The 14,201-nt window shown below is 43.2% G+C and overlaps 1 protein-coding gene across 1 annotated transcript in view; it reads right to left on the bottom strand.

Moving 5' to 3' along the window:
• The window catches only part of CTNND2 (catenin delta 2), an 821,124-nt gene that overhangs the window by 9,997 nt on the left and 796,926 nt on the right, over positions 1-14,201 (bottom strand). The window contains exons 20-21 of the mRNA XM_054578328.1: positions 6,913-7,039; positions 3,058-3,189 (exon numbers count right to left, since the gene is read on the bottom strand). Coding sequence (XP_054434303.1) covers positions 3,058-3,189; positions 6,913-7,039 — 259 coding nt within the window. The remainder of the gene's footprint in view (positions 1-3,057; positions 3,190-6,912; positions 7,040-14,201) is intronic.

The raw sequence follows: 14,201 nt of genomic DNA, 5'->3' as shown, positions 1-14,201 counted from the left end.
GGGAAGCTTAGAGCGGAGGGCAAAATTCCCCAGTGAATTTTAAAGTCAGGCTGTGTAGCTGCTGGGATCACACAGCCCTCCTGTGATGCATGCTTCTGAACACGTAATGTTCCCCGGGGATTATGACTGCAAGAAAAAGCCATAACAGTCCTGCACGCCTGGATGGGCAGGTGACTTTGGCTTTCTGAAGGCTCCTCCATGGTAAAGATGCGCTAAAGAGAGAGACATTTTAAGAGACTCCATCTAAGCTAGAAAATGAATCCAAAAAATGTAGGTGGAGTGAAGCCTGGAATGAAAAACCTAAATGGATCTGTATTTCCAAGAAAGACCTCATAGATGAGATTATCATCCAGTCAAGGAACTGCTTTCACTTTAAGCTTCCCCATCATTGCATTTCGAGGGTGGAGCTTCCCTTGTTTTTCCCACAGCAGAGAGAATGTTTCCCTTGGGGGAAGTGGTAGGACATCCTCATCCGCTGATGCCTTAGAAACAAGGAAGTGGCAGTTTTTCAGATTTTTTAATACACTGAACTTTATGTGTCGCCTGGATTTATTGGTGAAAGAGAAAAAGTAGAGCTTTTGATGTGGAGGTCCTAAGAAATCTGATCTGCAAGTAGATGCTGGAATGATGGGCACCTGCTGAAGTGTGGCAGAGCGGAGGCTGGTAACTCGTCCTTTCCGTTTCTATTTGATTTGCTGGCTCTCACCAGGCGTGGGTGGGGACTTATTCATACCACTGCAGAAAGTGGCAAATGCCACCACCGGTCTCACCACAACACCATCATCTCCACCACCCTCATTACCGATACCCCCACCTTCACCACCACCATCACTGCTACCTCTTCCATCAAGAGCAGCAGCAGCAGCAGCACCGCCACCGCCATGACCACCGCCATCCCCACCGCCACCATCCCCGCCACCACGACTGCCATCACCACCACCGTCATGATCATCACCATCACCACCATCGTTACTGTCATCAGTGTGATAAGAACAACCATCTTCTACATAGTGCTTGTTGGCTTTAAGGGAACCTTCCTGTATAAACATGTTATTCAATAAAGATATCAGTGTTCTTCTAGGCTTGCTGTATGACTGATAATGTAGTATTGAATTGCATTTTAAAATAAATTAGAGCAAAGCTATTTAAGCCTCTATATAAGTTGGAAAATTTACATATATCTCAATACTGGAGTTGTCGAGACCCCTACCATTTTCTAGGAAGGCGACACATCAGAAACATACTCGGTTTTATTTCTAGTTTATTGTGTGTGCCAGGCATGATCATGTACCAGTGGAACTATCTCAACACAAACACCGCATTTAAAAGCCTCCTGAATGATTCCACTGGGCAAAAAAGTTCAAGAGAAAAGTTAGATAACAATGCAGTCAATTTCACAATTTTTCTTACAATTATATCATCTCAATTTATCATTGCAGACTGCCCATGAGGTGGCTACCCCAGGCAATAATAATCACAAAATGAGTGGGTCAGGCGAATTTGATGTCCCTACTGCTCTGGAGCAATCAGGGCAAATTAGATTCTCTGCCGAATATGTTGACTTTAGGGACGCAGCATATAAATTCAACTCTCTTCGTTCATGCTCATCTACAACTGGGGTGACATTGATGGGAAAAAAGCCAGTGAATGAGAATAATAAGGTATGTCTTATGCGACGGCTCAGTTCTCCCATTCAGGAGACGGTTCGAGAGCGAGGTTGAGACAGTCACTCGCAGGGTCTGTACCTGGAGGCAGAGCGCCCACCTAGGAGCAGGGTCGTGAGCATCTGTTGACGACTATGCCTCTCCCTGTGTAGCCGTGCGGAGTTACTTCAGGAAACACTGCCTCTGGGTAAATCCATTTACCCTTAGAGACATTGTCTTAGCTATTCTGGTGTGGGAGAAATCTTCATAAATCATTCACTTCATCTATTCTGCTTCCCTGCAAGTCTACACCTAAATGTTAGAGAAATGCACCCCATGCTTTTAAGATTTTTCTGATGAGATGGTCTTGGTGTATGTTTAGAGCTGTGCTCTTCGCACCCCAGTTGAATGAGTGGCCCAGTCTGGCCCTGTTCTGTTAAAGCCCTGTTCCGCATGGCCAGTTTTCAGCAGGGACCCGTCTCTATATCCATGTAGCAAAGAAGGGTGTGAATCCTTACTTAGAGATCCTGATGACCCTGGCAGCTCTGTTTCCAAGGCATAACCCCCTCTGCACCCGTAACCCCAGGTCCTCGGGGTAGGGGCAAATGGGGGCAGAAGGTAGAGTGAGGAGAGCTGGGCGGGGATGAGGGATGTGAAAGGCAAAACCCTGCCCCTAGGAGAGTCGCACAGAATAAAAGGAGAGTTAAGGTCAAGTCTGGCTATTACACAGGCTGGGCAGGGCACACGGGAGGGGCTCCAATTCTGGCCCCCGGATTGTCCCATCTGATGAGAAAGGAGAGAGAATGGGTGTGATTGGGGTAGTGAAGGATGAGGAGCATAAAAGATCGATTCCTCCTCAGGGAAACACAGGTGGTCATTGGTTCTAATGAATCTTCTTGGGTGTTCAGTTTTGAGGTAAGAGGAGAAAAATGTCTCAATAGAAGTGGGTTTCCCTTAAATTCTCTTCCTTTGCTGGCTTCCTTATCCCTCCCTTCCCTTTCACCTCCCTTTCCCTTTCTTTTTTTATACTTTTTCTCTTCCCTCCATTTCTAATGGGCAAAGCTTGATATACCAACTAAGAAGAACTCTACCATGACGTCTAATCTGAGAAAATATTACGAGCCGGGCAAGCGAGAGGAAAAGGGGTAGGTAATGAAAGCCTGAGGATAACGTGTGTAGAGGACATTTTCTCTCCGCCATTTTCCGGAATAAGATGCTAAGTTTTTACACCTCTGGCTTAATCTCTTCCTCTCCAGTTCCTGGGGCTCTTCACTGTCAAGCTCTCAAGTGACCTGCTCGCTGCTAAGTCCTGCTGAGCTGTCAAGCCCAACTTGATGTCTGATGTCCCAGTCTTCTTCCCTGTCCCAGATCAAGTCACCGGCTCCAAGGGGGAAACACACAAAGCTGAGCTTACCTGTCATGGTGTCTTTCCTAGAAGTGTGTTCTCCTTTCGTTCCATGGTAAGTGGCGTTGCTGCCAGTGGACTCATAGTCTGTTTTCCTTTCTTTGAGGCTGATCATTTCCCGAGGTGAAGCTGGGGCACTTGCTGCATAAAGAAATCAAAAGGGTGACTTTCTGAATCTCATTTCACAGCATAGATTCCACACAAACAGTTAAGGTCTTAAATACACCTGGCTCAACATATGTCAATACGTTTGCATGGACCTGTTGATTTCCTTGTTCTTTGGCTCTTGCCTTTACCCATTCCCTTACCCTGTGTCATTTGGTGTTTCGTAGTTAAAGGGATACATGATGTCGAAGGCAAGTAATTAAGAACCATATCCTGGGGACATCTTTTTCAGAGAGACATCCTGGTGGGATCATGATCTGCCCAAGGCATCTGGGACAGTTTTGAGAATGAGATTGGTTTTGGTTTATTTTTCTTTTTTCTCTTTTCTTCTCATTCCTTCCCTCCCTTTCTCTTTCTCTTCCTTTCTTCTATCTTCCTACCTTTTTAAATTAGATGTGTTTCAAAGGAGCTATTGCTGATATTGACAAATCTCTGATTAAAATAAATGCAGTTTTACTCAAATACGAAGTCCCCTAAAGGAAGGCAGAGGGAGGAACTCTCCACCCAGGGTGATCTCTGGGGCCAAAATAACCCAGCCTGCAAAGATCCGCCTGCTGGGGTGGGCTGGAGGCAGGGCGTGGGGACAGCTCCTTCTTTCTGATGGGGATCCTGCTCCAGCTCTTCTGATGAGTGCCCCCAACACCTTGCACCTCGGCTGGCCCCTCGCTGCTTGTTGGACCCTGGAGAGTGAGCTCTGTCATCCCTTTGTGTCTCCATTTCTACAATGATGGACTGTGATTAGAGGAGTCCCCTGGGGATTCCATGATTCTTTAACAAACTGGTCCCAGAACCTAGAAAAGGCTGAACTTGAAGGTAAAGGAGAAAACAAAAAGAGGTTTAGTTTTCTTGAAAAATGGGTCGAACAGGGAGGAACTGAACCGCCCTGTGGTTGCAGAGATGTGATGGAGGGCGCAGAGTGTGCCTGCCTGGGCGTGCGCCCCACTCTGTGCTTGTCCTCCCATTGTTCTCCATGCTCTTCAAGATGCCACTCATATCTGGTGCTTAGTCAGTTGCATCTAACTCGGTATGAGCTCAGTAAAGTTGAGTTCTGCCTCAAAGCCTCCCCCTGCTTCCTGTGCTCGGGGCAGTGCATCAGAAACTGGTCTAACCTTGAGACTCACCTGATCTTAGGGATTCCAAGGCTCAGGCCTGGATCTTTGGGGTCTGAATGTTCAGGGAATAGGCCTAGGAATCCACATTTAACAAGCAGACCTGGTGATTATTAAGGCTAGGGGAACTCTAGGGAACGCTGATTTTTAGGATAAAGTCCTCTGTCACTGGCTAGCGTACATGCTCCTTCCCGGTCAAGCCGCAGTTCTCCCTGCAGCTTATTTTTCACACCCTCTGCAGGATCCCTGGCTCCAGGCCACTGGGTAACCTCGGTCCCTGAGTGCGCCCCTCTTCTCACTGTCTGAACCTGTGCTTCATTTCATCAAATTCAGTACCTCCTATGTGAAAATCCCTACTCTAGAGAAAAATCCTTACTGGGAGACAGAAACATGAAATGCATCGCACCTTTTGAGCCAGGTGAGGAACTGCATGTGCAAATAAACCAGATTAAGAGGCTGGTGCTCAGTAGCTGTCACAGCCAAAAGCTAGGAAGGTAAACAAAGGCGGCTTTCAGTAGTTTCCTGTCTCCGAAAAAGCCACTGCCCACTTCTCAAACCTATCACAATAAAGTTGAGGCTTGCTGCTCAGCTCTTGAAACTCTCAGAGGTTTCCAATCCTGGGCTGCCCATCAGAATTAATTACCTGGAATGCTTTTAAAAATACAGATGCTTGAGTCCCACCCCAAACCAGCTCGACCAGAATCTCTGGGTGTAAACCCAATGGGAAGCTAGGGAAGGAAACCACGTTTGTTCCATGTAATCCGGCTGGGCTCTGTCCAGTGCCCGTGTATTCCCGGAGCACCCTCCACTGTGTCCTGCTCACCTCCTCCACCTGCTGCCCCTCTTTTCTGCTCTCCATCCTTCTTTCCAGGGAGAGTCCCTTGCCTGCCCTTGCTCCTTTGCTTCTAGGTCTTTCTGCATCAAAGCTAGCCTTTTATTAGTCACTGCCAGGCAATCACAAAGAGACAATATTTTGGAGTCTGTTGACCAAAGCTTTAAAGAGTAGAATCTAATATTGTACAGATGGTGGGGTTTATTAAACTATGTCAAGTGTGTAATTATCTCCTGAGACCTCACACACAGTAGTCTCGGTAAATGGAGGTGATATTCTGGGAAAAATCACATTATGCAAACAAGTGTTTATTAGGTGTCTTTGATGTGCCTGGCCTAGGAAACACCAGGCAGCACCTTAGCTGAATGGCTGGGATGTTAACATCCTGATAGGGTGCTGCTGCTCCTTCTGGCACCTTCCAGTCTATTAGAACATGTCATCTTCCTAATGATCGTTGGTCCTTAGCAATTAGAACTTTTAAAAAGACACCATCTTTGTGCTTGCCAGACCCATTGCTCTTTCTCTTTTTTAAGAATTATGGAAATAATTTGCTGTGCCTCTGAGACAGGCAGAAGTTTCTCCAGTCACGTGGGATGAGGGTCCTTACTCGTCTACAGTGGGACTAAAGGTGACGAGCAGGAAGACCACACTAGAAAACATAAGCTTTCATGGGGCCAGGAGAGGGTCATTTATTTCTCTCACATATTCCCCCTTCATTTCTGATTTTCTTCATCGTCCTGACAGTGCAGTGTGGTGCAAAGCTTTATGACAAATGTTCTCCAGCGGAGAGGGGCCTCTACTGGGGTGTGTTCTCTATCACACCCTGTGGGTAAGTAGCTCCTGCAGTTATTATTTCCTCAGCAGTGAAAGGGCAGTGAAGAGCAGGGAGAAAATTTCTTTAATAAAAGCCTATATAGGCATGTGTACGTGTGTGTGGGTGTGCGTTCATGAGTGTGGATATGCACATATTGTTATTTATCCATCCTTCTCACAACAGGAACCACAATGAAGAAATCAAAAGAAAAGTTTAAAAAACGTATACTTTGAGTAAAACTACAATAAAACCTATGACACATATCTACCAAACAATGTGCTCATATTTTTAAATTTTTTTCTCTAATCTTCGGCAACATATCACATGATTGAAAAAGTGTATAAAAGTAAAATATCTCGCCAAGTAAATAAAAAAATGTTAGTTCAAAAGCAATGAGAAGGTGACAAAATTAGAAGAACATAAATGACTTAAAGGTTATGCTTGGTATAATATGAATTTATCCATGATTTATCCAGTGGTTTAAAGGTAATAATAAAAAGCTAATCAGTAATGAAATCCTCAGTGATGTAGTTCAAATGTATGTCATTCTAAATGAAGAAATAACACACCCTCTCTCACCTACTGTGTCATCCCAATTATATTTAATAAAGTGCAACTCAAATTATTTTCAGTTGGAAAAACATCCATGGAAAGCCTTGATCTGCAAACACTTGACAGTTTTCTTTATATTTGTTCCTCACTGAATGTAGGTCTGCGACCTGCAGTTCATGCCCATGACACCTGTGCGAGGTTTTTAGGAATCTGTTAGAGATTTGTTCTGGGTCTGTGTATAACACAAAGTTGCCATGGCAATAAAAGGAAAACAGAGTCATTTCATATTTCCAGCAAACATCAGAATGGGGAATGCTCTCCTTTCTGTGGGGGTCAGCTAAGGGGCTAGGAAGGAGGGAAATCAGGCCAGGCTGGCTCTGGGCATCTCTTACCTGAGCGGTTGTTGGGAGACACCCGCACAGGGGAGATGGAGGGCGTGCGGGAGGAGGAGTAGGGTCTTTGTCGATCCCTCTCGATGGTTGAAGATGAGGCTACAAAGTGATATTGTGACCATCCATCCTGCAAAGACAGCACGCTTCTATTAAGTGGGGAAGGCAGAGTGATTCTTCACTTCCTGACGTTTCCAAGTTCCAAGCACTTGAATTTACAAAACACTTCTGTCGACTGTCAGGAGTGACCATGGAGCTCTGGGCCATCATCAGGGTTTATAGAGAGGAGTGGGAATTGAGACCCACCTCCTGTTCCCTCCAGGCAGGCTGACATGGGAGGACCCGCTTTCCTTCCCAAACGTGGGATAAATGGTCTTTTGGCAAACCTGCTTTGGTCAGAAGCTTTTATGTAGATGAAAATGTCATGCTCAGAATGCTGAATGATCCTGAAACTGTCATTGCTTTGCCCTCCTGGTTCCAACTCTACCTGGCTCTTTTCAACTACCTTCCAGAAGGGTTTATACACTTTTGTTCACAGAAGCAGGTGCCAAGCAGCGGTCTCCCTTTCAGTGTACCTCCCCTACATTGCGTTGAGCTTCCTTCTTTGTCAAAATGCCTAATCCCCACTTGCTTAAGGCCTTCAGCACGTATCCACACTTCCACTCTTATGTTCTCTGCTTTGCCCCAGAAATTATATTTTTCAATTCAGAGCATATCCAAAATGCATCCTACCAAAGTAACCCTCCATTAAGCCTTCCAATACATGAAAAGAATATATACTATTTTTATTATAAAAATCATATAGTTTATGGATAATTTTATGAATTTAGAAAGCATAAAGAAGAAAATAAAAATAGCCAATGATCCACTCCCCCTTCCCTGAGATGTCCTGATAGGATGTCATGGTGTTTCCTTCCAGTCTTTTTTCTTTTTCATGCCAACTTTATTTCTATCAGTTATACATCAAATAGCACTGGCAGTATATGTAGAAAAGAAGACACTGCCCTAGCCCCAATTCCTGCTTCCCATAGGCAACCATTTTTAACTCTATTAGCTTTTTCTTTTTCTGACAATATTTAGACATTTAAGGGACTCAATGGGATATACTTTGGGGTTATAGGTAGTAGCTCAGGAAATTGCTTTAGTCAAAAGTTTGGCTTCTTTGGTCATGAATAAGTACTGGGCTGGCCAAAAAGTCCATATGGTTTTTTCCATAAAATAAAAGACATGTTTTTCATTTTTACCAAAAACTTTATTGATTTGGATTGGTGATCTCCCATGTGGTATAACATTAACTATTCTTAATTGCCTTGATTTGATTGTTATCAAGTTCAACTGGTCTACCTGGACATGCAGCACTTTCTAGTGAGAAATCTCCAGCAAGAAACTTCACAAATCACTTTTGACATGTTTCATCAGTCACGGCACCCTCTCCATACAATGTGCAAATCTTTTTGTGCATTTCAGTTGTGTTTTTACCTTTCTTGAAATACTAAAGTATAGCATGCCAAAAATGTTGTGTATTGTCTTCCATCTTGAATAGTAAAATGGCTACACAAAAATTCACCAATTTTGAAGTTTTTTTAAATTCATACTTGATACTACCACTGTCACAATACAATCTAACAAAATTGTTTTGAATGACGTTAAAGACAACTAAGTGCTGCTAGAGCTATCTTACGGAAATAACCAAATGAACTTTTTGGTCAACCCGATAATACTATTGCATATGTCATTAAATGTGAGCAAGGTACTTTATGTAAGAATATCAGCTAATACTTAATATTTGCTGGGTTCTAAGACCAAAGGAGACAACTAGATATAAATGTGACACAACCCTAGGTTTGGTTTTTTTGGTAAGATACCAAATGGACTACTCAGTATCACTATCTTATGCAGATTTTTGGAGACATGTTTTGCTTAGCAGTTCAGATTTCATGATGCTTAGATTACTATGGGACCATGTAAGTACTTACATCTCTGGAAATGTCAAGAACATGGATATAATAATTAAACTATATATGAAGGAAGAAACTCTTATAAGGACACAACCCAGAAACTTTCAAATCCTTCCTAAGACCCAGCTCTGAGAATGCTAATATCTGATAGAAACGTGATCTTGCCAGTAACTTGTCTATGCTTGATGGGATTGGCAGATACCAGAGGATGATGAGGAGCAGCCCGAGAATGCCATCTGAGCCAGACACCTCTGCATACGGTGTCCCTATGGGCACAGAATCTTTGAATAGAGCTGGGAATCCTAGGAGCAGCTTAGGGAACAGGGAAGAATGGAAACCCTTCCAAGGCTCTTGATTCGAACAGTTTTCTGAGTCATAGCTTGGGAGCCCCTGGAGGTGCATGAGGAGGAGCTCTGGTTACTTCCCCATCTCCATCTCCCTCTCATTCACAGGTGCAGAATGAAAGGTGCTCTGCACTGACCAAAACAAAGAACTCTAACATTTCTGCATTCAGCATTGCCTAGAAGGGACATTACCATTTTAATTGTGATGGTGGTACATACATCCAAATGTCATGGAAAACAGTGTAACATTGGATGCTATAGACCAGGGTACAGATCAATCAACACCAATTTAGCTATGCAGAATAATCAATTACCTTGAGGATAAATGTACTACCCTTCCACATCTTTTATGGCATGAAATTTTCCATCATTCGATTGAAAAAAAAATGTTTTGCTTTCTAAAGAAGAAGGGAAATGAAGGCGTATTTTCTTTAGGAAAGTTATTACTAAGGTAGCACTTCTTTTATCCAAATAGCCATGTAATACTTGTTATCTAGACAGCTTGCAATCAATTTATTATTCATTTACTTCCTACTGTCATTCAGAAAGGCTTAAAAGTGGTTTACATAAACACATGCAACCTGGGCATGTAGCTGTAGCTTTTAAATCATTATTTGTCTCTTTGATTACTACTTTTTTTTTTTTTTCCTTAAAGTGTTAACTCACTGTAGATGAGACTTTTTTCTGAATTCTGTTTTATTGGGTGCTTAACTGACGTTCCCTTTTGCAACCCTTTGTCCAGCAGGGATTAGATAAGATAGCTCAGGGAAGGAAAACGGAATGAAGAACAGCCATCCTGTTTAAGGGAAGGGCCATTAATCCTTAATATTAATGATAAGGAACTCTTTTAATGTCTATTGGTCACCCCCAGCAGAAGGACTGAAGCTGTGCCCTTCAGTTCAAGGCCCAGCCAAGTTGTCAAAAATGTGATGTGATATCTGCACCTCAGATTGGTTTTTATTTTTAATGCATTAAACGTAAAACTGGAGCTTGTTAAATTGTTCCAAGTATATAGAGATAGAAATCCAAAAGAGAAGAAAAGTTCAAAGTCATTGAACTTTAAATTGCCACAAGGATTAATCTGATTTTCTTTATCTTACCCTTTTACTGTCCTTTCACAAGTTTCAGCTTCTGTGTGAAAGTTCCTGATGTGTTTCTTTATGACACTGTATTATTCCCCAAAGCTACTATCATCCATATTGTACTTTCAATGGTCCAGGGTGCACAGGAATCAAGGTAATGTTCTTCACAGTCTCGTAACCGCCGGTCTTCCCGGTATGTCTACAGATCTTCCCCTTAAGTATTTTGAAGTCCCTGGATTTATAGCAATCTCCATTTTATGTTTTTGACCATCCTGTAATGCTATTACAAGAAAACTGTTGCTGGGGAGACTTCCACTAACAGAGTTTAGATGAGCGGGGGCTGAGTGGCTCTCGGACTGGTCTGTATGAGGTTAGTACAACACATACTTGCCCCATTGTTTCTTATTCTGGACATTTTATAGGCTCTTCACTTAAGATCAGCACATGCATTAGTTAGGTTTGTGTGCAGAGGATGAGCCAGTGCTGTTTGTGGAGACTCAGAACTGTTTGCCTTGGGTGTCTCTGTCGCTACAGAGGTGAAATTAGAAATCTGTAAGGAATCAGCCCTTTTCTCCGGTATATGCTAGTATCACAATTACTGGTAAGCTCTGTGTCAGTTGCTTTTCCATAAATAAAGGTCAAAATGATTCAATTGGCTTGGGGAGTTTTAAATATAGCAGTGCCTGGGCCACAGGCCCTGAGATTCTATTTAAATTGTTCTGAGTTGGGCCTGGCCACAGGTGTTGTTGGTTAGAGCCCCCAGGTGGTGTTAATGAACAGCATGACTGGAACCACTGGCTTGGCGTTTCCTTGCACAGGCGGCAGTGGCTAAAATAGGGGCACAGAATACATTTTTAATTGCTAAATCCTAGGAGGCCCTAAAGTCACTGACTTTGTTTGGGGATGTCAGATAAGGCATCCTCAGGTTTGGCTTTCACAGGAACAAAAACAGGTCTCAGCCACAGAGCAGAGAGGTGCCACACACACACAGTGAGCCCCGATCACACCTGATTACCTGCTATTCACTGGCTATGTGATTCAATTTCACACGTCTGCACCTCAGATCAGCCAGCTCCACGGCCTGACACAGCACCTTCCCTCTTTATACCTGTCCAATCTGACTTATACTGCCCAGTTTTGTGCTAGGGAAACAGGAGGCAAACACTACATGTTCATTAAATTACTATTGCTAAATGAATTATGCCCCCGAGCTTTGGAGGAGCTTTGAGCAATGCTACTTAGCACTATTTTCTTCCCCTGCTGCGAACAAAATGCTGTGATATCACACCACAGAATGCTGCAGTCCTATCCAGCTCCCCAGCTGTGAGGCAGGGCTGTGGCCTTATTGAATTCTAAAGTCCTGGTCCCTAACACAGACCCTGCAACACAAAGGTGCCTAATGTAGGCTAGTAGGATCCAATGGTTTCAGATGGCTGCATTAATTATTGTAAAATGAAATGCTGACCTATGTCATCGACTTTATAGCTAGCCTCTAAGTTCGTACGCTTTATTGTTCTGTAACAAATGAAGGTCATTAGAGCTTTATAATTATTTTTGTTTAATTTGAACTTAGAGCAACCTCATCAGTATCATCTTCTGCTGTTGGTATATCTGTCTTTTATGACACACTTGCAGCTGTGCTGAAGACTGTTAGTTTAGGTAAAATGGTATAAAAAAAAAAATCAAAAAAAGGCCAATGGCTGCCTGCTCCATTTTAAATAATTTCTCTCAGTTGCCCATGCTTCAGTGCGAGGTATATAAAATTCCTCCTCTTCAACCAATCTTGTAAATAATTTGGAAGCATCAATATACGTGGGCGCATCTGGTCCCGGACTGTTGCTCACAGCTCCCAGAGCACGACTCTGCTCCCCACCCCAGGCCCTCCTCAGCTGTTTCTTGCATCCTGCAGTTCAAAACACTCATGCACCAGCCCATGGCAATACACGCAGTTCCCCCAAACACACATCCTTAGGAGAGCCAGGAAAAAAAGGAGGAGAAGGGCGAGTGCATCGATTTCTCATTAGAGCTACTCCAATATATTTTAGGGTTGGGTACTGGAGCACATGCCTACTTCTGGACTGTGCCCACCAGGCTGAAGGGGCTGGTTCTGAAAGGGTCACCTTGTGGGAACACTACTGGGCAGGGAAGAGTGATGGCCACAGCAGGGCGCTGTGCATGCCAGGAGGTGCACAGAGCATTCGGTGTGACAGGAGAAAACTGAGCCACACTTAAAAACTGAGGAGGAAAAGACTTCCTCCTCCCCTGACGGCCCAGAACATCCTGTTACTGCTGCTGGCTGACCAGGAGGGTGCACCCCCCCCCCCCCCCCCCGTGCTGAGTCCAAGAAGGAACGAGGGACGCTGTCATCGGGAGGAGCAAGGAAAGGATGAGGGAGAGACGCTGTTCCATCTGGAGAGTGCAGGTGAGAAGGGAAAATAAATATATTAAGGGCTATTTGGAGGATCTAGTGAGTAGGGAGAAAGAAAAAGGGTTAAACACCAAATCCTCATTCATGTGCTTCAGGAGATGAGGTTAACAGGAAGTGGAGTTTCATATTCCTTCGGTTGTGACCTCCAACTTCTGGAAGAATGATCACAACCACAGGGCAGAGAGGGACAGAGCTGGCAAATGGCTATGACAAACGGTGGTGCTCCTAGTTACAGATGTTTCCAAAGCACGTGTTGGAAGTTTTATCTTCTAAACTTTGAATTTAGGTTTAACAAATCTTTTCTAATGACAAGTGGCATTCCTGACTCAGACAAAAGCATTAATAAATGATTAACCGTGCAGTTGGAGACTAGATGTTTATTTCTACTGGGCGTATCAGTTAGAACCCAAAATATACTAATTCACTGTTACTGTATAGCCATTGCTGTTTTTCCTCCCTTTTTTCCCCCTCCCTCTTTAAAAGAGCTCTGGACCTTCTGAATCTGATAAGATTTATTTGGTCTCTAAACAAGGATTTCTCAATGGGCATACAGAGACTATTTGGTTCTGAAGTAACAAATACAAGTTTTTGCCCTAGTTGTCTTTGAAAGCTCTCAGCCCACAAAGCTTGTCAATTCCAATTTGCTTTGAGTGACTTGAGATATAAAGAAAGTGTGGTGGAAATCCTTTGGGCTTTTAGCAACCCAAATTCATCCATTCATTCAACTTAGAACACTTATAGCTTGTTATTTGAATTCACTAACAGGACTACTTCATCAGGAACCTATTTTTTTTAAATGAAAGTCAAGACATGAACTGTTCCCATCCTCTGCAAATGGTACCCTAAGACATACTGCTCACTTATGAGAAATTCCATTGCTCAAAATCGTGCTGATTTTCCAGTCATTTTAAAGTGGAATAAACCTATTAATGTAATTACATGAAGCAGAGAAAGAAAAGATGGCAAATTAGTGATAGTTATGCATACATTCTCCTCATTTCAATAAAATGTATTTTATTGTGAATGAAAAAGGGACTCTACAATAAGTAGGACAAGGTCAGTGACCAGAAGTACCCTCACAGGGTGATTTGATCATAAATTCCTACCTGGGCAGGTCAGAGTAGGTAGTCAACTTCCCTAATAAAAGGTCTATCTTTGCCTTAAGCATGCCCTGTCCATTGTTCTTGTATATCTAGGTTAACACAACCTTGAAATGCTGGAATAATCCTCTTTTTCAGAATCCTCAAAGGCATCACCACCATCAAAGGAGCACTGGTCTTGTCCTTATACGATTCCTATTTACTGTAAAGGTTAACTTTCTTATAATCCAGTCACTGAGATTTCCCCTCCTTGCTCTCTCTGTCCCCTTAATCTACCACCAATGAATTTCATGTTATTGTCCCTACAGTTACTTGATTCTGAATGTATGAAAAGAACGGCAAGACTGCCATTTTCTGGAGCATTTTCTCAGTCTGTTGAG

The sequence above is a fragment of the Pteronotus mesoamericanus genome, unplaced genomic scaffold, assembly GCF_021234165.1.
Source record: "Pteronotus mesoamericanus isolate MK-2021 breed Mesoamerican mustached bat unplaced genomic scaffold, CSHL_Meso_final contig_50, whole genome shotgun sequence".
NCBI classification, from domain to species: domain Eukaryota; kingdom Metazoa; phylum Chordata; class Mammalia; order Chiroptera; family Mormoopidae; genus Pteronotus; species Pteronotus mesoamericanus.
This window is presented reverse-complemented; position numbering and strand designations above follow the sequence as displayed.